This window comes from Acinonyx jubatus, chromosome A2, assembly GCF_027475565.1.
Source record: "Acinonyx jubatus isolate Ajub_Pintada_27869175 chromosome A2, VMU_Ajub_asm_v1.0, whole genome shotgun sequence".
NCBI lineage: Eukaryota > Metazoa > Chordata > Mammalia > Carnivora > Felidae > Acinonyx > Acinonyx jubatus.
Window position 1 is genome coordinate 154,824,506 of NC_069383.1, and position 23,111 is coordinate 154,847,616.

Consider the following 23,111-nt stretch of genomic DNA (forward strand, 5'->3'; position numbering starts at 1 on the left):
GTGTAATCCCTGTCTTTACACCCCCGCCATCCAGGTTACGCTGGGAATGGATACAACCCAAATAGACCAGATCAGCGATCTTTCCCCTGAAAAATGTAGAAGTGGTTCCTGGAAGTGTTAATTCCTAAGCCTCCCATGGGCAAATGAGGTTGAAGCTCCATGTTGGGATAGCCATCTCCTGTTGTGTATTTCACAAACTTATGTTTAATAAGTGGAAAGACAGAGGGATGGTGAATGAAATGGATGAGGCAGAGTGTGGAGAATAAGCTTAGGAATTCCCTGAGCTTGCACCGATGAGTTAACAAGGCATAAAGAAAGAGAAGCCACAGGATGAAGGCATCCAACATTAGGTAAACAGGGCAAAGGTCCCAGTATAGGACAAAAGTATAGGAATAGGAAATCTCAGGATAGAAGCATCCAAAATGAGGTAAAAAGTTTAGGTATTCAGGGCAGAAACACCCCCCAACTGAATACAATAGCAGAAAGCTGCTTTCCCAGGAAGGAAGGACTAAAATTAGGTAAATGGATAAACAGGGCTGTAGACCTCAGCAAGGGGATAAGCTTTTATGAAGTTGCCCCAAGGGGAGCTAATTAGCAAAAGAAGGGTGCCTTGTGGACCCTAAGGTAGCCTGCTCTGTCTGGCTTGCGCCCTAGGCCAGTTTAGGTAAACAGAGGTGGCACCTCATGTCTGGTGTAAACAACCATCTGCCTGGCACCAGGATTTGTTTTGCATTGACCCAAACCCCTAACACCACACGTCTTCAAACCCCAGCTTCCCCCACGCCCATGAGTTAATGTTGACGGTTCCATTGTCTCTGTGCCCACCCATCACACCTGTAAGCCTTCTGCTCCTAATGAAAACAGAGCAAGGACACTTACTTGGGGCTCTTGTCTCCTCCTGGACATTTGCCTCTCTTGCATTACAATCCTGTGTCCCCTCTCTTGCTAGACAAGACCCAGAGTCTAGGACAACAGAACAAGGATGCAGTAAGCTCAGGGGGTCCCCGAGGGATTGTGACAAACAGGAACCTCCCTCGCTTCTGGAAGCTTTGCACCCGACCACCTCCCCTGATGCCCAGCAAAAACTATGTGAGAACACATTTAACTGCCCCCAAAGACGAAAGTGCTGATATCTTCCTAATGTCAAACACCTTACATATGGCGGGGCCAAGGGAAAAAATGAGCAAGGGGATAAGCCAACACTTCACAAAAGGAAGTGCACGTGATTGGCTGCAACTTGCGCAGTTACAAGGTCAACCACGGAAGACTTCGCTTTCATGTGCCTCTTGCATCATTACTTGGGCAGTTCGTTTTCATGGGGGCTGACAGCAGGTGAGGGCAGCCCTGTTATCCCTTTCTCTTTTTAACGTTTTTTTCTTTCAGAGAGAGAGAGGGAGCACAAGCAGGGGAGGGAGAGAGGGAGCACAAGCAGGGGAGAAGGGAGAGAGAGAGAGAGAGAGAGAGCAAGCACACAAGCAGGGGAGGGACAGAGAGAGTCCCAAGCAGGCACCATGCTGTCAGCACAGAGCCCAACAAGGGGCTGGATCTCACGAACGGTGAGATCTGAGCTGAGTCGAAAGCAAGAAGAGGTCTCTTAACCCACTGAGCCACCCAGGGGCTCCTCTCCCTTCCCTATGTGACGTCCTCTCATTGATACTCTTGGACTTTGGGTATTGGTCTCTTTTTCACAAACCGAAGGGACACCTCGAATCCTTATTCTGTATGTCAGCCAGTGGACAGAGGCTTCCCCAGACCATGCTCTGTAAATGCTCTCGACATCACGACAGTCCAGTTTTGTACCAAATAACTTGTTTCATATGATTATGCTTGACCGCATGATGCCATCCGTATATTTATATTATTGTTCTCTGTCCTTGGTGCTATGCAGAAACATATGCTAGTGAAGGGATTTCACCTTCTTTGTTCACTTTTGTTTTTGTCAGAAATGTATGTCACTATATGGTTAATATGAAAAACCCAAGGATATGAAAAATTATAGAATGAAAAAAATAAAGGGATGATGCAACCACGTTAAAATGAGTAGTTTGAAAACAACTGTCCACAGCAAAAGTATGTGAAACATAAAAACTAACTGAAATTGGCTATAGAAAAGAAATTATTAAGGATATCAACATGGATTCATAATTAAATTGTCAATGGCCTACACATGAAAAAATATATATAATGTTCCTAGAATGCTCAGTTTTTATTTGTTAAATGAGTCAGAAATTAGGTCTCAATGTATAAGGACATTGACCATATGGCAAGGTTTTATTTCGGTTTAGTTGGAAAAGGTTGAATTGGTATATAACAGCTAGAATAAATGAATATCTAAACCAGTGCTGGCAGCAATGGATATCTATCTGGAAGAATATGCAACTGGTCCCCTCCTCAGACACTTCACAAAAATTCAGAGAGATTATGACCCCAGTGTAAGTGTAACCATACAATATAGCAGAACATCAAGGAAACTACATATAACACTCACAGGTGAGCAAAACCACTAAATAAAGCCATAATCTCAGAAGTAAGAAGATAGATTTATTTAAATAAAATTAAAAATTTTTATGATCAAAATATGTTGCAAAAATCAATTGAGAAACAATGATCTCAGGAAATCATTTGAAATGCTGATAATGTTTTAGAGAAAGAGAGAGAGAGAGAGAGAGAGAGAGGGAGGGAGGATAACCTATGGGCATATAATAATAATAAAACCAATCAGACGGTCATCAAACATATGACCTTGGCTGAAACTGAGGGATGGTTTAGGAAAATAACAAGAACTGCCTCTTTCACCCAGCAGCCTGGAAAAAACCTTACAGGGCTGTTACATTGTTTGTGGTTGAAACTTTCAAATAGGAGCCACAGGGTTATTCTGAATTTGTTGGCCTAAGAGTAAGTGTTAGAAGGTTGAAGGCAGAACCTGAAAGCAGCTGTGTTACAGATACAGACATTCTTTAACCAGGAGTTTCCCAGTCTCTGCACCCATCCTGCCCAGAGCCTGCCCTGTGGTGGGGAGCGTCCTGTGCCTTGTAAGATGTTCAGAGCATCCCTGACCTCTGTGCACCCCTCTCCAGCGTGACAGACAAAGTGTCTCCAGACATTGATCAATGTCCCCTGGGGGACAAAATTATACTCGATTAGAAACACACATTGAATTTAACAATTTCAACATAGTTTTCCTAGCATGGCCATAATAGCGATTGAATGAAAAAGAATAAGAAAGCTCTTCAAGAGTGTGAATGGCACTCTGAAACTGACACAGCCACTGAATAAATACATGAATTACTTAATTAAGCAAACAAACACCGTGACCACTTGCTCTAGGCTAAGTTGGATTGGCTCTCAAGTGGTGACAGTTAATGATCTTGGCTTCCATTCTCTCTGGCCCTCTCACCCACGGTCCACTGGGCTGTTGGACTCATCTAGCTGGGGTGTCTGATGGGAAGGTCTCCTTGTGGAAGCCTGAATTCTTCCCTGGATAGCAGATGATAGGGACTAAAGCTCTGCCCTCACCTGAGACTGCAGGAGGCAGTGAAACATCAGTCCTCAGCCAGAACTAGGATTCAGAACAAACAGAAAAGCATGCCCCTTCCTGTGCAAGGTTGCACGGGCTGACAGACAGGAGACCAGGAGATAGTTACAGCTCCCTGTGTCTGCTCATTAGGTATATATTCCCTCTTCTTACTCCAGCACAGTTCCCAAGCGGAACACGTTTGCACACAAAGGAAATTTCTCTAATGAATCATGTTCCCAAGAGACCAGTTTAGAAGTAGTGAATTCTCAGGGACACCTGTGTGGCTCAGTCGGTTGGGCGTCAGACTTCAGCTCAAGTCATGGTCTTGTGGTTTGTGAGTTCGAGCCCCACGTTGGGGTCTGTGCTGGCAGCTTGGAGTCTGGAGCCTGCTTCAGATTCTGTGTCTCCCTCTCTGCTCCTTCCCCACTCTCAGTGTCTGTCTCTCAAAACTAAACATTAGAAAAAAAGTAGGGAATCCAGTTGGATGGGCTTGTTTTTTTTTTTTTTTTTTTTGCTCCTTTTCCTTGAACTTGCCTCCCTCCTGGTGAGTAAATCTCCCAGCACCTTATCTCAGCTCCCAGTTACGGTTTCCTCCAGGTCTGAGACTGAGGGATCCTGCCTGGACTAGGTCTCTTTATCTTCAAAGCATTAACTTGCGGTGGGGACCCAGCTATCTCCAGACGTGTTTACTCTTCTCTTAAAGGAGGTGGAGAACTCGGTTCTTCTGATAATAAACCTTGGGCACTACGCACATTGGGTTCAAGGTACGTTTGCCATTGCAATTAGGAATTTCTTACTTTATCTCAAGCTAAAAGCTGTCACTTAGTCCCACTTATAAAGGCCTTGTTAATTATAAGAGGTATACTTAGGTCTTTGCACATGCTATCACCTGTATCGAGCATTTACAGGGAATGTTTAATTCAGTGTTCTGTGAACGTGTCGTCCCTGAGAAACTCCATTTCTAAACTCCATTCTCCAGGCGGGAATGTGCTTGGCGGCATCTAGTGATCTGCCCGAAGTCAGTGCTTGAGGATGTGGGCCTTGAGTGGGATTCTGTCGGGATGCTTCTGGTTCTCAAGCTTGGGGGCAGTGGTTCTGGACCAGAAATGAATTTTCCCCCAGGGATGTCTGGTGACGTCTGAAGGGATGCTGCTAAACACCTCGTCCACAAGAAAGCAGCCTCCAAAAATAGACTTAAGCTGTCCCAAAGGTCTGGTGCAACAAGTGAGAAAACCTATTCCAGACCAGCCCTTCTCCAACCTCACACGGTCTACAAATGTTTATGAATCCACACGGATCCTGCTGCAAATGCAGCATCTGAGTGATAGTCCCCGGGTGGCCCAGAGCTTCTGCATTTTTGACAAGCTCTCACTTGTTATTTATGTGCAAGTTCCAGTCCGTGTACCACTCTTTGGTTAGCAAGGGTGTGATCCTGTGTTAGAGACAGATGTAGGTAGTTTTAGAGATCTCCTATACAAAAAATCATCGTTGCATGTAATTTGGAGGGAATAGTGTATCCCTCCTTCTGGAGGCTGTGTCAATTCTGTGTTTGTTTCTTTTATAGGCAGGCACTAGTGTGGCACAAAATAACACACCCAGGTTTTGTTTTTTTCATGTATCTATTATTTTGTAATAGTTTTAGTACAGTTGACACACAAGGTTACAACAGTGGGAGGTGCGGGCTTCCAGTTATGGGACGAATAAGTCATGGGAATAAAAGGCCCAGCATAAGGAATGCGGTCAATTTATTGTAACGGTGCAGCCCGGGGACAGACAGTAGCTGCTCTCATGGTGACAGAGCATAATGTATAAACTAGTCAAATCACCTGAAAACAATACACTTTTGAAAAAGACTTTTTAGAAGACAGAGGAGGAGCCTCCCAAGCAGGTCCACATCCTAATCAGTGCTTGCGAACGTGGTATTTTCTAGAGCTCAGGGAATCAAGGTAGGAGATTGAACAGGGCTGCCAATCAGCTGCCATTCAGATACAACGATTAGCTGTGATTGCCCAGGTGGCACTAAGGTAGTCACGACAGTCCTCCAAATGTTGAGGAGGGAGTCAAAAGAGTTGGTGTCAGAGAGACTTGAAACTGCTACCCTGTCGGCTCTGAAGGTGGAGGGAGAGCCATGACCAGAGAATGCAGGAGACCGGCGACAGAGACTGGAAATGGAGAGGAAACAGATTCTCCCCTGAGCCTCCAGTAGGAAGTCAACCCTGCAGACTTCTTGCTATTAGCCTGATGAGGCTCCTTCCGAGCTCTGACTCCAGAACTGTAAGGGTGTGTATGTTTTAAGCAGCTAGTGTGGAGATATTTTACAGCAGCGGTAGGAATCTCATACTGACACAGTCAATAAAATTATTTGAGACAACCAAATTTAAGCCTCTTGATTCACTCATTAGCTTCCCTTGGTTAAGGGCAATTTACATTTTAACAACCCACAATACGAGGTAAGCGATGAACCATGGGCATCTACCCCCAAAACCAAGAGCACACTTTACACACTGTATGTTAGCCAATTTGACAACAAATTATATTTTAAAGACCCCACAATATGTAGAAAAAAAATTAAAACAGTTTGGAGATCTTCTGCCCAGTAGGTGGTAGAGTGAATTCCTGTGTGCATAAATGTGATGTGGTCTGACTATAATGTCCTTGAGGCAACAAAATAGGAAGGGAACTCATGATCAAAATTAGGGTCACCGACATCTTTTTTATCCATTCATCAGTAAATGGATATTTGGGCTCTTTCCATAGTTTGGCTATTGTTGATAGTGCTGCTATAAACATTGGGGTGCAGGTGCTCTTTAATGGATAAAGAAGATGTAATATATCCCTACAATGAAATATTAGTCAGCCATCAAAAAGAATGAGATCTTTTTGCAACAACATGGATGGAACTCGACGGTATTATACTCAGTGAAATAAGTCAGTCAGAGAAAGACAAATGCCATGGTTTTGCTCATATGTGGAATTTAAGAAACAAAATAGATGAACACAGGGGAATGGAAGGAAAAATAAGATAAAAACGGAGAGAGGCAAGCCATAAGAGACTCTTAAATAAAGAGAACAAATTGAGGGGTGCTGGAGAGGAGGTGTGTGTGGGGGGGGGAATGGGCTAAATGGGTGAAGGGCATTAAGGAGGGCACTTGGGAAGAACACTGGGTGTCATGGCAAGCAATGAATCACTGGGCTCTATGCCTAAAACCAATAGTAAACTGTATGTGAACTAACTTAATTTAAATACATAAATTTAAAAACAAAAGTTAAGTTCACTCATTGTAATTTAACGTTTTGTGTCTTTATCTCTGCTTCTTTTTATTTTAGGTTGATTCAACCATTCGTTCTTCCTCTCCAGTGCTATCCTCTCCAACTTTTTCTCAAGTCTCCTTTCAACACAAAGATGAAATCATAAATCATCTGTGTGTGTACACATTATAAGAAAGAAAAATGTGTGCAAACACACACACACATAAGACACAACCACTACACTTAAATGGTTTCCTTGGAGTAAAAAATGTATATCCATGCATTTCATTCTTTCCTTACATTTCACTGGAAGTTATGTTGAGCATCCACTCTGCCTTCAGAAATAAGGAAAGAGAGGCTTGGGGAGTTTATAATCTTAAGAATTACCTAACAAAGCAGTTAAAGCTTAAATTATACACAAATGGAAACTTGCACTATGTGCTATGAATTTTCATGTAGCTCGTTTAATTCATCAAACTGTACCCTTTAAATATGTGGTGTATTGTGTGTAATTATACTCTGATTAATTAACTGGGAACATATCTATGGTGCAGGCTAAGGGTTGGATAGAGAGCACAGATAGATGATTCTCCTTTACAGGTTTGGGAGATAGCTTTTCTAACAGGGAAGGAAAACCAATGTTACAAACGGGTGTAGGAATACTGGGATTCAATGCAAAGAATTCACATGATAATTCATTTTATTTATAAATAGAAGAATAACCTGCACATAGAAATGTAGTAATAAGACCACAAATTGGCTGAGACAGTAGAGCACTACAATCACACACAGCATCATGGATGAGCCTTAGAAACACAACAGAGAGATTCGTACCAGACCACAGACACATGAGGAGCCCAGCAGAGATAAGAAATGCTTCCCGGAGGTCCTGGGTGGCTCAGTCCCTTAAACATCTGACTTTGGCTCAGATCATCATCTCACGGCTTGAGGGTTCAAGCCCTGTATCAGGCTCTGTGCTGACAGCTCAGAGCCTGGAGCTTGCTTCAGATTCTGTGTCTCTGCCTCTCCCCCACTTGCGCTCTGTCTCTCTGTCTCTCAAAAATAAATAAATGTTAAAAAGAAAAAGAAATGCTTCCCGATATGATCCCGTTTGATGCTAAAGCTATCATTGATGAGGAGAACAAAAGCAAGAGAAATGTAGCTAAACATTAGTGTCCTTACAACTTGCAGCCCACTGACAAATCCCTGAGTCACGTCCAGGAACTCGAGGCTGCGTTAATGTTAATGTTTTATTAGACAAGAAAAGCAACCTTATCTTGACAAGAACCAGACCTCCATAGCCCCGTAAACCTCACTTTCAGCATAAAGGAATTCCTTAGAAACATGCTATCTCTACTCCCCTCCTCCATAAACTTAAAAGTATATGATCAGTCATTCTTTACAATCCCAGTGTAGCTCTTTCTGCCCATAGGTCCTATCTCCAAGCTCTAATAAACGCACCTTGTTGCATCATAAAAAGTCTCAAGAATTCTTTCTTCACCATTGTGCTCGGCATCCCCACATCATTATGATATCCCGTTTGATAAGAACAGCCTGTTTGTTATACAGCAACACTCGGCTGACACAATCACCCCAGCAAACAGACTTGAGGTGATCAGACATGTGCTGCTTTTTATTTGTGGCATATGGTCCGAAAATTGAGGAGAGTGGTTGTCATCTTTCTGTGGTTCAAGTCTATTTCCTGTGACTTGATGAACAAGTGACTATATGTAGGCTCCCCTCAAGGTAACGGGGAGAGTTTGTAGGACATGCACGTTTGTGCAGAAGACCTGGGGACCCTGAACCACATGCCAGCAGGACATCCAGCTCTCGTATGAAGCATCCTCTGGTCATGCAGGTGGGAGAGATTTCAGAGCAGGGCGGAGGCACGAAATGGATGGGGCTGATACTGTTCCTTTGCCAACCCTTAGCATTTGTGACAAAAATTAAGAAAAGTGAGTTATTTTATGTATAATATCAGGGAGTGTCATATTAACAGGTAGCACTGGAAGTTCTCAAGTAGAAACAGGAAGAAAATTCCATGATAAAGCATAGAAAACACTGAGCAATCCTTCACCTCAAAAACTAAATCCCTTCAGCTGTGGACACAAATGTTCTATGCTTCAATAAGTAGATGCACAGGAACAACTGTTAGAAAGAAAGAAAGAAAGAAAGAAAGAAAGAAAGAAAGAAAGAAAGAAAGAAAGAAAGAAAGAAAGAAGGAAAGAGAAAGAAGGAAAGAAAGGAAGAAAGAAAGAAAGAAGGAAAGAAAGAAAGAAAGAAAGAAAGAAAGAAAGAAAGAAGGAAAGAAAGAAAGAAATTTGTGTAGTAACAGAGAGTGTTTTGAAATTTTGCCTCCTGATATTTATGGTTGTCCAGGCACTAAGAATATATCCAGATGATGAACTTATTTAAGTTTGTGTTTCCATATAGACTCCACTGGGAGATACATTATGCTGAACAAGTTTTGTCTTGGGCTATGGTAGGCTTCCTGGACACCGCGCTGAATAACAGAGAAAAAACAGGAGACCGATTAGGAAATACAGTAGCATGTTTTTTAGAGTAAGTGCCTGACATTAAGCTTTTGATTATAATGTAAATGCCTGAAATTAAGCCTTGGATTTCTGGGACATCCATTTGAAAACAGCCATGTTGAACAAACATATTGTCAGGTGTATGACACAATTACCATATTAGCACTCGGACCACCCCAGCCAGGAAGTTCCTGTTGACAAAGCCCTGGGTAACTGATATAACTGCCCTTGAGTGACCTTGCTTTTCCCCTTCAGCTGCTGAAATCTGCTCCTATAAAACTGTCCAATAAGGTGTGAACACACAACCCCCTAGCCACTCTGGCCATGGTCCTCAATAAAGCCAGATCCCTCAGCGGTGCTCCCAGTGTCTGTCAATCTCTGTCTCCCTTTCTCAGACCTCTCCAAATGGCCTTTGGTCATCCCATGTGCCCTCCAGGATCTGTGAGTAACAGGCATTGCTTTTTTAGAGTTCTCTGATGGTGGTGCCGAGGTGTGTCTTCTGATCACAATAAGAACCCGAGGGCCAGTGAGTCACAGCATAAGGTCTGGGAATGTCCACAAGCACATGGGCATGGGTGACAGGGCTTTCCTAGCCAGAGCATTGTGGTGTCAATAGCCAGAGGCTTAAAGGGAACACTGTTAGAGTCCATGTCATCAGTAGGAATGCTTAGGTTGTGATGTAAAAAGATTGACAGAGACAAGGTGAAAACTTTGGTTTGTATATTCATCTACAATAAAATTATGGAGAGGGCTTAGGGGCTAAGTGTAGCTTTTTTCCATATGAAGACTATAACTCGTGATTATGTTCTTGGAAAATCTAGGGGAGATTTACTTCTCGTGGGATAAGTCATTTGAAAAGAAATTATTTTTAAGAAATCCAACTTGTCCCATTAGATACAGAAATTTCCAGGCATTTATGTTCTAAGGCTGGGGAAAACATTGGGGACATATGAAAATGGACAAAGGGGAAACTATGTCAGAGCAGAAGCTTGATAAAGTGAGTTCCTTAAATGTATAGAGAAGTTGAAAGCAAACAAGAGGAAATTCCAGGAGAAAAACAGAAGGAGCAGATTCTCCTGCCAAAGTCTATTTAAGGAAGAACAGTTCTTGGTTCTGAGGCTCTGCCCTGCAATCATGCACACGTCTCCAACCCCAAGACAGTTGGCCATTACATCACTTGAACCCCAACAATTCTTTTCAGAGCACTCTTTATGTCTCTGTTCCTCAGGCTGTAGATGAAGGGGTTCAGCATGGGCGTGACCACCGTGTACATCACCGAGGCTGTGGCACTTGAGTGGGAGCTCTGGGTAGCAGCAGAGCTAAGGTACACGCCAAGCATCGTACAGTAAAATAAACACACGACCGACAGGTGAGACGCACAGGTGGAAAACGTTTTATACTTGCCCTTAGCTGATGCAATCCCACGTATAGAGGACACTATCTTGGAATAAGAGTAAAGGATCCCAGCAAAAGGACCACCACCCAGCAGGACAGCTGCAAGATACATCACCACGTTGTTAAGAAAGGTGTCAGAACAGGCAAGCTGGAGCATCTCATTGAGTTCACAGAAAAAGTGGCGAATTTCTACCTGTGTACACAACGACAGCCGCAACATCATTAAACTCTGTAACAGGGAATTCAGGACACACATGATCCAGGACACCAGAACCAACAGCCCACAAAGCTGGGGGTTCATGATGATCGTGTAGTGGAGGGGGTGGCAGATGGCCACAAACCTGTCATAGGCCATCACACTCAGGAGGAAGACGTCCATCACAGCAAAGAGTATGAAAAAATAAATCTGTGTGATGCAGTCCTCATAGGTTATGACTTTGTTCTGAGTCTGGATGTTCACCAGCATCTTTGGGATGGTGGTGGAGGTGAAGCAGATGTCTACAAAGGACAGGTTGGCCAGGAAGAAGTACATGGGCATGTGGAGGCGGGAGTCAGAGCTGACGGCCAGGATGATGAGCAGGTTGCCAAACACAGTGATCAGGTACATGGAGAGGAAAAGCCCAAATATGAGGGGCTGCAGTTCTGGTTCTTCTGAAAATCCCATAAGAAGAAATTGTGAAGTTCCTGTATCATTTCCTGGGTCCATGTGGTGGAGGTGACTACCGTAAAGGGGAAAATAACATGACAAAACTTCACATGGGCCTGGCCCACATTGTTCAAATGCTACCATGTATTTCCAGTCAATAAAATAATTTCAATACTTTGTGAATGGATCTGGGCCCCTTGAGGGGATCACCGTTTCCTCTCTGATTAGTAATTTTCATCCCAACATCAGTTTTTCCCCCAATGGCCAGGTATCATAGAGTTAATAAGAAATTATTTCATGCATTTGAGGAATATATGGAGTGTCAACCATGCTGTCAGCATTTTCAAGTCATAAGGTAGAGGGTGTTGAAGAGGAATGGTACCTTCAATTCAATGATGGTGACTGGATATACACACATATAGAAATGAGATAATTCTGAGATAGGAACAGAGGCTATGAAGAAAATGAAGGCAGGTAAAAAGAGAGAGTGGAGGGAGTGTTATGTTGTGTGTTCGGTCAAGATTGGCTAAGAAGGTGACATTTAAGCAGAGACTTGAAGGAAGAAAAAAAAACATCCTGGAACGTGGAAAAGGGTCAGCCAGTGCAAAGGCCCTGAGGAGGCATTATTTTTTTTTTCCAGAAAATCAAGGCTCAGAAGGAAGCCAGTGTGTTGAGGGGAATGGACAAGAGGTAATTGTTGTGAATTTCCTGAAGACATGTGGCCTCACAGCTGGTTAAGGTTCAAGACACGGGGAGCTCCTCGCCCACACTATGTACCTTTTGCACTTTATTCATCTGGTTACTGTAGTGTCCTGTCCGTGGAACATCTCTTCTCAGTATCACACCCAACATCCTGAGAAAACACTTCAGGGGCGGTCGCATTGAAGGAGGTTGGAATTTTTAACAGGTAGCAAAGGGGCACTTTCTAATTTTGCTGTCAGAATTGTGAAGTGTTATAAAACCCGGGGAGACTGTGCAGACATTTACAAATATTAAAATACATGGGGCACCTGGATGGCTCAGTCGGTTAAGGGTCTGACTTCAGCTCAGGTCATGATCTCACGGTCCGTGGGTTTGAGTCCCGTGTTGGGCTCTGAGCTGACAGCTCAGAGCCTGCAGCCTGCTTCAGATTCTGTGTTCCCTCTCTCTCTGACCCTCCCCTACTAACATTCTGTCTCTCTCAAATAAACATTAAAAAAAATACAGATATTCTTAGGGCACCTGGCTGGATCAGTTAGTGGAACTCACAAGTCTTGAGCTTGGGGTTGTAAGTTCAAGTCCCATGTTGGGTGTAGAGATTACTTAAAAAATAGTACTTGTTGGGATGAGCACTGGGTGTTGTATGTAAGCCAATTTGACAATAAATTATATTCATAAAAAAAGATAATAGTAACAATATGGCAACCATTAGACTTTTAAAAAATTAAAAAGATAGTGTCTTAAAAAATACACATATTCTTTAACTCATGATTTCTCAGTCTCTGCAGTGTGGACATTCCGGACCAGATCCTTCTCTGTAGTGGGGTGTGTCCTCTGCATTGTAGGACGTTTAGAGCATCCCTGGCCTCCGTGCACCCCTCCCCAGTGTGACAGCCCAAAATGTCTCTGAACATTGTTCATTATACTCTGGAGGACAAAAAACCCTTTGGTTAAGAAACATAGTTTATCCATTTTAAAATATTTTGTAACATTGATATAATAGTAATTTAATGAGAAAAAATATGTGACACTATCAAAAGTGTAAATGGCACAGCCACACCATGAAATGTCCTGCAGGTGTTGAAATCATGAATCAGGGGGGGCGCCTGGGTGGCTCAGTCGGTTAAGTGTCTGACTTCAGTTCAGGTCACGATCTCGTGGTCTGTGAGTTCGAGCCCCGCGTCGGGCTGATGGGTCAGAGCCTGGAGCCTGCTTCCGATTCTCTGTCTCCCTCTCTCTCTGCCCGTTCATGCTCTGTCTCTCTCTGTCTCAAAAATAAATAAACGTTTTTAAAAAAAATCATGAATCAGGGGCACCAGGCTGGCTCGGTCGGCAGAGTGTGCAAGGTGTATGTGTGCATCACATAGAAAAATTTCAAAAGAAATGAAGACTTTTGAAAGAAACAGAAAGAGTGAAAATGCACTTTGGGTAAGCAGAATGGCTCAAAATCACTGCATGAAACAAAATTGAAGGAAGACCCTAAACCAACTTCTGAAGAAAGCGAGTTAAAAGAATAATAATTTAATGATCTAAATTAGATGGCCAAGGACTTGGGATAAAAGAGTATGAAAAAGTCTTTTCACGTGGAGAGAAAGCGATATCTAAAGTTTTAATTTTATCTCATATAAACATATGTGGACCAATCATGTTTATGGAGGGTAAAAGTGATTCATCAAACATAAAAAAAATGCCTTCCAAGTGATGTACTTTCAATTTTGGAAATAGACCCAATAATAAAGGGCCAAAAAGAACAATAGAGGAATACAGAGTTGTGAAAACTAGTTGGAAATATGTAGAAAGGGTATTTTAAGAGCATAAGTATGCAGAAAGACATTTACTGTCATTTTTGTGGAAAGGAGCTCTTCACAAGTGAAGAATGTTAAGGTGACAGTATACTTCTTTCAGAAAAAAAAGGAAAAAGAAAAAAAAGAGAAAGAAAAAAAAAAGCAGCGGAGAGAGTATATTATGACTAAGTCACAGAGTTTACCACACAAAATTTACACACTCTCACACATTCTTCACAAATAAGTCTACACATCATAAAAAAGCAAAATGTCAAGGAGCCAAGTTGGTGAAAAAAATGGCAATTTTTTTGTTTGAAAGAATGGAATAAAAACCAGGAATAAAACCACTCTGGCCCCACTATGCAAACAGCAAGGATTCCCACAGACAATTTTCAATAGAGAAAGTGAGTGGCTAGCTAACCCAGAATATATTCAGACTCATAGGTATTGAGCTAATTGTAAAGGAAGCTCTTTAGCATATCCCTTTTCACACGATTCATTTAAAATTTTTTCTTTTTTAAAAAACTATTTGTTTATTTTGATAGAGAGACACCACAGAGAGAGAGAGAGAGAGAGCGAGATTGAGAGAGAGAGAGAGAGCTAGTGAGCACAAGCAGGGAATGGGCAGAGAGAGAGAGAAGGACAGAGAGGGGCTCTGTCAGGGCAGAGTCCAACTATGGGACTTCAATCCTATGACACCTGAGATCACGACCTGAGCCAAAATCAAGTCAGACACTCAACTGACTGAGCCACCCAGGTGCCCCTAAAAATTTTCATTTGAATACTCAAGAGAGAGAAGGTGCTGTGATATGCCTGCTTCATGTAGGCATGATGTACCCCTTTTGCAGGATGTACTTGGGAGAATTCTTTCATCTGGATTTTTCTCATCAGTACGGAAATGTAATCTAATATGTCCTACCTTAAAAATGAAAAGACATGTCCTCACTCAGTGTATGTCCCTCCACAGCTCATACTTGACTTTTCTACTCTGGTTAATTGCAAAGATCCTTGGTCTTAGGTTCTACTTTTATGTTTCCCATGCCCGGTCTGGGTGGGTTTCCATTATTATCATCTAGTTGTTAACGTTGAACCTTGCATTTCTGAGTTTAATATTTACTTCTATTTATAGCATCATAAATACAACAATCGATCAATTTACTAATCAAGCCAGCAAACAACTACAGCAAAGTCTCAGCTCTGGTCAGGCTAGATTGGCTCTCAGATGACCTCAGGAAAACGTTCTTGACTTTCATTCTCTTGACCTTCTCCTGCAGCACTTACTGGGATGTAAAACTCATCTAGATGGGGTATCTGAGAGAAGGGTCTCTACATGCAACTCAAAACAGCTACCTCATTGGATGGTGGAGGATGAAGCTCTGTCCCAGACGTGACAGCAGGGATGGGTCAAACTTCCGTGTCCCATCCAGACTTAGGACTGCGAAAGAAACGACCATGTCTTGTCCAGCCCGAGGTTTTACACACTGTGGGGCTGCAACAGAGGAGGTATTTGCAGCCTCTTAATTCTGCTCATTAGGCACATTTCACTGTTGTTTCTCTCACCTTTAGGCATATGATTCCCCTGTGGGACACCTATGTGGACAGAGGTAATTATTCCTGTTGAATTTCTGTTCCTAGGAGACCAGGCGATAAGCCATCTGCAGCCAGTCTTTCTTACTCTTTTTCTATTACTTCTTCTGCCTTTCAGAGATCTAAACTCCCAGCACCTTATCCCAATCCACAATGAACATTTTCTCCTATTGAAGACTGAGAAATAGGTCTTAACCAAGGTCCCTTGGATTCTTCAAAGCATTGATTGTGGTGGAGACACAGCCCCTGACATCTCTAGAAAGTAACCTTTCCCCTTTTCAACAGAGATGTTAAGTTTGTTCCTTTGATACAAAACCTCAGGCACTACACCCGTGGGCTTCATGACAATTTTTCCCAAACAATTAGGGATTTCACATTTATATCACAAATTCAGAGCTAGTACTTAAAATGCCATTATAAAATGTTTGTTTATTGTAAGAGATATATTCAGATCTTTTTATACACTATAATCTGGATTCAGCAGCTTCTAGGAATTGTCTGATTTAATTTTTATAAAAGTCGATTCTGTGAGGAAGTACTATTGTGAACTCCATTCCCCATGGGGAAATGGGGCTTGAAGAATTTAGTGATCTTCTCAAGGTTATGGTTGCAGAAAGGGGTTGGTGTTGATTGGATTCTGTCAGGGTGCTCCATTTTTCAAACTCTGTCCCATATTTCCCAGCCAGAGATGAATTTTCCCCCTGGGCATATTTGACAATGTCTGAGGGATGCTGCTAAACAGCTGTGGTGAGCAGGACAGCTCCCAACACAAATAATCATCCTGCCTCTAAGGCCAAATTGAGAATGTGTGAAAACCTACTCTAGCCCAGTGCTTCTCCAACTTCAAGGTGCATATGAATCACCTAGGATCCTAGTTTAAATGCAGATTCTGATTTTGCAGGTGATGGTGGGCCCAGGATATGGTGTATCTAACAAGCTCCTGAATGATATTGATACTGTAGGTCCTGGTCTGTGGACCACTCTTTGAGTAGCAAGGCTGCGGTCCTGGGATAGAGCAAGGTGCAGGTGGTTGTAGGTCTTCTTCACGAAATAAATTGTGTTTGCATAACATTTGGAATGACAAGTGTATCCGGTCATTCTAGGAGCTGTGATAAATTCCGTGTTTGTTTCTTTTATATAAGGGCCGTTGAATGACACCAAATAAAATACTTTTGGAAAAGACTTTCTAGCAGGCAGAATGAGAGCCTCCTGAAGTTGTCCACATTCCAATCCTTGGAAACTTTGAATAAGTTAGTTTTTAGAGTAAAGGGGGAGAATAGAGTAGCAAATAGAACAAGACTGGTAATGAGCTGACCTTAAACTAAGATTGACCAAGATTATGCAGGTGGAACTAACATAATCACCACGGTTCTCCAAACACAGGAGAGGGAGGCTATTAGAGAGAGATGTGAGGATGCCATTTTGCTGGCTTTGAAGATGGAGAAAGGGCAATGAGCCAAAGGATGCTTGTTGTCCCTAAAAACCACAATAGGAAAGAAAACAGTCTCTCCTCGAGCATCCATGAAGGAACCAGGCTCTCCAGACATCTTGATTTTAGCTTGTGGAGACTTATTTCAAGCTTCTAACCTCTAAACTGTAAGAGCATAAGTTTGTGTCTTTTGAGCCTCTAGTGTGTTATTTGTTAGAGCAGAAATAAGAATGTAATATAGATATTCATGTAATAAAATTGTTTTGGAGAAAAGTGAATTTCATTCTCTCAGTTAATTCATTTTTCTTTTCTTGGGTGAGGGAATTTTGTGTTGAAATCCAACCTTAACTGGAGGGGAAAAAAGTCAATTTGGAGCTTCTGCTTCATTGCTTAAATGGAATGGAAAAAGTGAACTCCCCATTGCTAAAATATAAACATGACTCACTCACACATTCACTCACTCACTCACTCACTCACTCACTCATTCACTCTATCTATCCATGCATCTATTTATTTATTTTAAACATAATTTCTATGCCCAATGTGATGTTTGAACTCATGACCCTGAGATAAGGAGTCACATGCTCAAGGCACCAAGTTGACTCATCCATGAATCACGTGACTCTTGATCTCAAAGTTGTGAGATCAAGCCTCACATTGTGTGTAGAGATTACTTAAAAATAAAATCTTGTAAAAACGAGGTACATACCCCACAAACTGAACCAACTAGGCATCCCTCGATTTTAGTCTTAAATATGAATTCTCACTTTGAGACCTTTGTGCTTTAAGATAAGAAAAAGTAATTCATTACTAAAATTAAGTTCATCCATTCTACTTAAAATGTTATTTTAATGTTTATTTATTTTCAAGAGAGAGCGAGCGAGCAAGTATGATCAGGGGAGGGGCAGAGGGAGAGAGGGAGACACAGAATCTGAAGCAGGCTCCAGGTTTGGAGCTGACAGCACAGAGCCCGATGTGGGGCTCAAACCCATGAACTGTGAGATCATGACCTGAGCTGAAGTCAGACCCTTAACCGACTGAGCCACCCAGATACCCCTCACCCATCTACTTTAAATTTTGTCTAAATTTCTACATTGTTTTAATTCCATGCTAATTCAAACATTCACTGTTTTGATTTCTATCCTCTCCAAATGTCCTTTCAATATAAAAGATAGGGTTATTGTGTCTGTGTCATACATTCATGCGTAAGAGTGTATTTGTATGAAGTAATGTACAAATGCATACATATGTACAGGTACATACACTCCCTACCTATGAAAGACTTGTTGGATGCACCAAATATTTCCAGATACTTATTTATTACTAACAACATCTACTTGAATTAGGTTTATAAACCCACATCACCATCAGAAAGAAGAAAACAGAGGTTTCAGGTTGATTACAGTTTTTACAATTATGTAACAGAGCTTTAAATGTTTGGGCACTTTCTTAAATTATATTTAAATTTAAAATTTAAATTAAATTTAAATTATATTTAAAAGTATATTAAGTATGTACTCTTAATTTTTGTATGATTCCTTCAATTCAGAAAATTTTGCATTTGGTTATTTTTTTTTATGTTAAAAATGTTTACATTTTAGTTTGAAAGAGAGAGAGCAGGGGAGGGGCAAAGAGAGGAGACAGAAGATTTCAAGCAGGCTCTGTGCTGTCAGCACAGAGCCCAATGTTAGGCTCGATCCCATGACCGTGAGATCATGACCTGAGCTGAAATCAACAGCTGGTTACTTAACTGACTGAGCCACCTAGGTGTCCCCAGAAATTGCGGCATTTAAGTATGTTTAATTTATTGTATGTCATTGTATTTCAACAAATTATTTATGAGAAAAAATCTGTTATAACCAATAAATGAATTCAACAGGGCACAAAGTCAACATACAAAAATTGGTTGCATTTCTGTACACTAATAACAAATGACCAGAAAGAGAAATTAAGAAAACAATCCCTTTTACTACTGCATCCACAAGAATAAAATATCTAAGAATAAACTTAACCAAGGAGGGAAAACACCTGTACACTGAAAAGTATACGACATTGCTGAAAGAAATTAAAGAAGACACACATAAATGAAAGGATAGGCCCTGCTCATTGATTGGAAAACTTACTACTGTTAAAATGTCCATATACCCACATTCATCTGTGGATTCGGTACAACCCCTGTCAAAATTCCAACATCACTTTTTAGAGAAATAGGACAAACACTTGTAAAATTTGTATGGAATCAAGAAAGACCCCTAATATCCAAGCAAACTTGAAACAGAAGAGCAAAGCTGGAGGCATCATGGTCCCTGATTTCAAACTATATTACAAAGCTATGGTAACCAAAACAGAATGATATTGGCATAAAAAACACAGATCAGTGGAATAGAATAGAGAGCCCAGAAACAAACCCACATATATATCATTAATTTGTTTACGACAAAGGAGGCAAGAATATTCAATAAGGAAAGAACAGGCTCTTCAGCAAATGGTGTTGGATAAACTGGAGAGCCTCATGCAAAAGGACGAAACTGGACCACTGTCTTACACCACAGGCAAAAAGTAACTCAAAATGGACTGAGGACTTAAATGTAAGACCTGAAGCCATAAAGCTCCTAGAAGAAAACATATTGGTCTTGGTAATGATTTTTAGGATTTGACATCGAAAGCAAGAGAACAAAAGCAAGAATACACAGGGTCTACATCAAACTAAAAACTTGTGCTGGCACAGGAAACCATCAGCAAAATGGAAAGAAAACCTCCTGAATGGCAGAGAATATTTGCAAATCATATATCTGATAAGAGGTAACTATCCCAAGTATATAAAGAACTCAATAGCAAAGAACAAACAGGGAGCCTAGCTCAGCAAGATGGTACCGCCCATGTTGTTGTGTCCCTTCTCCAAGTTGCTGGATCTGGTCAGGCTCTCAAATGGCTCTTTAATACCATCAAAGTTCTAATGTTCAGGAGCTGCCACAGGACAGACCTGACTGGCTGAAAGTTGGACTGACCTTGGGCACCTCCACCTCTTGTGGATCTATCTGATCAAACAACATAATAAAGATGTTTTAGAGTATAAAAGAAGATGTAGGTTGGAATAAGTGACTGAAACACTAATACAATATACTCCGTATAGTGATGGCACCAGTCCTTTTGGATTCACCAACCTGTTGAGTTGTGAACACGAGAGAAAATGTTGCATGTGGATGAATATCCAGTTAGCATTTGTGAATGAAGAATAATGAAGTGAAAAAATAAAAACAAAAACAAACAACCTGATTAAAAAATGGGGAGAAGATCTGAATAGAAATTTTTCCTATGAAGACATACAGATGGCCAACAGGTACATGAAAAGATGCTGAACATCACTAATCCCCAGGGAAATAAAAATCAAAACTACAATGAGATATCAACCTCATGCCTCTTAGAATGGATAGTATCAAAAAAACAAGAAACAACAAGTGTTGTTGCGGCTGTGGAGAAGAGGAATCTCTCATGCCCTGTTGGTGGGAATGTAAACTGGTGCAGCCACTCTGGAAAACAGTGTGGAGGTTCCTTGAAAACTTAAAAATAGAACTACCATGTGATTGAGCAATTCTACTTCTGAGCATTTATCTGAAGAAAACAAAAACACAAATTTGAAAAGATATACACACCCCCATTTCATTGCAACATGGTTTACAATAGGCAAGACATGGAAACAAGCTACATGTTCATTGGTGGATGAATGGATAAAGAAAGTGTGCGGTACTGGGTAACGTATGGAAGTGTCACTAGACTGTATGCCTGAAAATAATATAACACTCTGTTAACTATGCTGGAATTAAAATAAGAAAGAAAATAGAATAGAAATTGTGGTACACACACACATATTATTCAGCCATAAAAATTAGTGAAATCTTGGACAACTGATGGACCTTGAGGGTATTATGCTAAGTGAAATAAGTCAGACAGAGGAAGATAAATACCATATGATCTCACTTACATGTGGGATCTTAAAAATAAGACAAAACCAAATCAAGCTTATGGATACACAGAACCCATTGGTAGTAGCCTGAGGTGGGTAGTGTCCTGGAGAGTGGATGAAAAGGGCAAAAGTGTCACAAGGTACAAATTTCCAGGTATAAAATGAATAAGTCAAGGGGATGTCATGTACAATCTGGTGACTATAGTCAACAAACTATTATATATTTGAAAGTAGCTAGAAGAGAGGATCTTGAAAATGCTCATGATGAAAATAAGTTTGTAAGTAAATACTGTGATAGATGTTAACTGAGTTTATTGTGATCACTTTGCAATATATACAAATATTGAATGATTACATTGTACACCTGCAACTAATACAATGTGATGTCAATTACACTTTAACAAGATCAACAACAACAACAACAATGATGATGATGAGGGACAGTGCATCCATAACATTGGCGCAGGTATGAATCACAAGTATCACGGACCCAGATGTGTACTGCGGGCATTCTTAGCCTGTGGCATCATTGTCAATACATTGAGGCTTACGGGGACAATGATAAAATCAACGTTATCAGGAAGAGTGGTTAAGGAGTAAACAAGACTGATGACAGAGCCAAAGTGAAAATCGTGACTTCCTATTTTCCTCTATGGTGAAATTACATAAACGGCCTTAGGTGCCAAGTGTAGTTTTATCCATCTGAATAAAACAACTCAGGATTGACTATTCCTTCAGGAAGTCTAGACAAATTGTACTTGGCATGATATATGTCATTTATGAAGTAACCGTTTTTCAGAAATCAAAGTTGTCCTGTAAAAGACACGGAAATTTTCAAATATGTCCGATCCAAAGTCAGAACTGTGGGAAGGTACGAAAATGGACCAAGGGAAAAACTTGTATGTGTCTTAGAGCAGAAAGCTTAGTAAACTGAGTTTTTTGAAATTGTATAGAGAAGCTGACTTCTAAGAAATGGAAATTTCAGGAAATACATAAGAGCAAATTCTGTGTCACAATGATCAAAGAATCATGGCTTTGACCCTGCAATCAAGGGCACTTCTTCACCAGCAGGACGATGGTCCCTTTTGTCCCTGCCATCCCGAAGGATCTCCTCAGAGCCCCCTTTATGTCTTTGTTCCTCAGGCTGTAGATGAAGGGGTTCAGCATGGGCGTGACCACCGTGTACATCACCGAGGCTGTTGCACTTGAGTGGGAGTTCTGGGTAGCAGAGGAGATAAGGTACCCTTCCAGGACCGTGCAATAAAATAAGGAGACAACTGAGAGGTGAGACGCACAGGTGGAAAATGCTTTATACTTGCCCTGAGCTGATGGGATTCTACATAGAGAGGAAATAATCTTAGAGTAAGAGTAAAGGATCCCAGCAAGGGGACCACCGGCCAGCAACACAGTTGAAATATACATCACTGTGTCGTTCAGAAAGGTATCAGAACAGGCAAGCTGGGTCATCTGATTGAGTTCACAGAAAAAGTGAGGGATTTCTGAGTTTGTACAGAAGGACAATCGCAGCACCATTAAGCTTTGTAACAAGGAATTCAGGACACTCGTGATCCAGGACACCAGAGCAAGCAGTCCACAGAGCCGGGGGTTCATGATGACTGTGTAGTGCAGGGGGTGACAGATGGCCACGAAGCGGTCATAGGCCATCACGGCCAGGAGAAAGTTGTCCCAGCCTGCAAAGAGTGTGGAAAAATAGATCTGGCTGATGCATCCTGTATAGGTTATAATTTTAGTCTGTGTCTGTATATTTACCAACATCTTTGGGATGATGGTAGAGGTGATACAAATGTCCACAAAGGACAGGATGGAGAGAAAGAAATACATAGGCGTGTGGAGGTGGGAGGCAGAGCTGACAGCCAGGATGATGAGCAGGTTTCCAAAGACACTGATCAAGTACATGGAGAAGAAAAGTCCAAATATGAGGGGCTGTAATTCTGGTTCATTTGATAATCCCAGAAGAAAAAATTCTGAAATTTGGGTATCATTGCTTGGTCCCATGTGGTGGTGGTGGTGGTGGTGGTGACTAGAAATCAGGGAAAAAAGATTAATGTTAGCACAACCAGACACTAGTAACAGGGCAAAAAGGCTATAAATACAATGACATGTGGGAAAACAATCAGGCATAAAAGAAAGCGATGGGGTGTTTTCTTTACAGGGAGTTCAGAAAGATCTACGCACAAGGTGACATTTGAAGAGAGACCTCATTGAGAGAGACCATGTGGTTATCAGGCTTTTCCCACCTCCAGCTACAGTATTTAGGAAAGAAAGGGTATTAGTGAGGCTCTCGAC

The 23,111-nt window shown here is 41.4% G+C and overlaps 2 protein-coding genes and 1 pseudogene across 2 annotated transcripts; 1 reads left to right on the forward strand and 2 right to left on the reverse strand.

Moving 5' to 3' along the window:
* Positions 1 to 10,468: 10,468 nt before the first annotated feature.
* Positions 10,469 to 11,413, reverse strand: LOC106982910 (olfactory receptor-like protein OLF4). Its single transcript, XM_027050329.2, has one exon. It carries the CDS (start codon positions 11,399 to 11,401, stop codon positions 10,469 to 10,471), a length of 933 nt encoding a protein of 310 aa, XP_026906130.1. The 5' UTR covers positions 11,402 to 11,413.
* A 7,300-nt stretch (positions 11,414 to 18,713) lies between these two features.
* On the forward strand, positions 18,714 to 21,417 carry LOC128314929 (NADH dehydrogenase [ubiquinone] 1 subunit C1, mitochondrial-like; annotated as a pseudogene).
* Positions 21,418 to 21,692: 275 nt separating this feature from the next.
* LOC106982912 (olfactory receptor 7A17-like) lies at positions 21,693 to 22,820 on the reverse strand. Its single transcript, XM_027050331.2, has one exon. It carries the CDS (start codon positions 22,818 to 22,820, stop codon positions 21,852 to 21,854), a length of 969 nt encoding a protein of 322 aa, XP_026906132.1. The 3' UTR covers positions 21,693 to 21,851.
* Between the last annotated feature and the right edge of the window lie 291 nt (positions 22,821 to 23,111).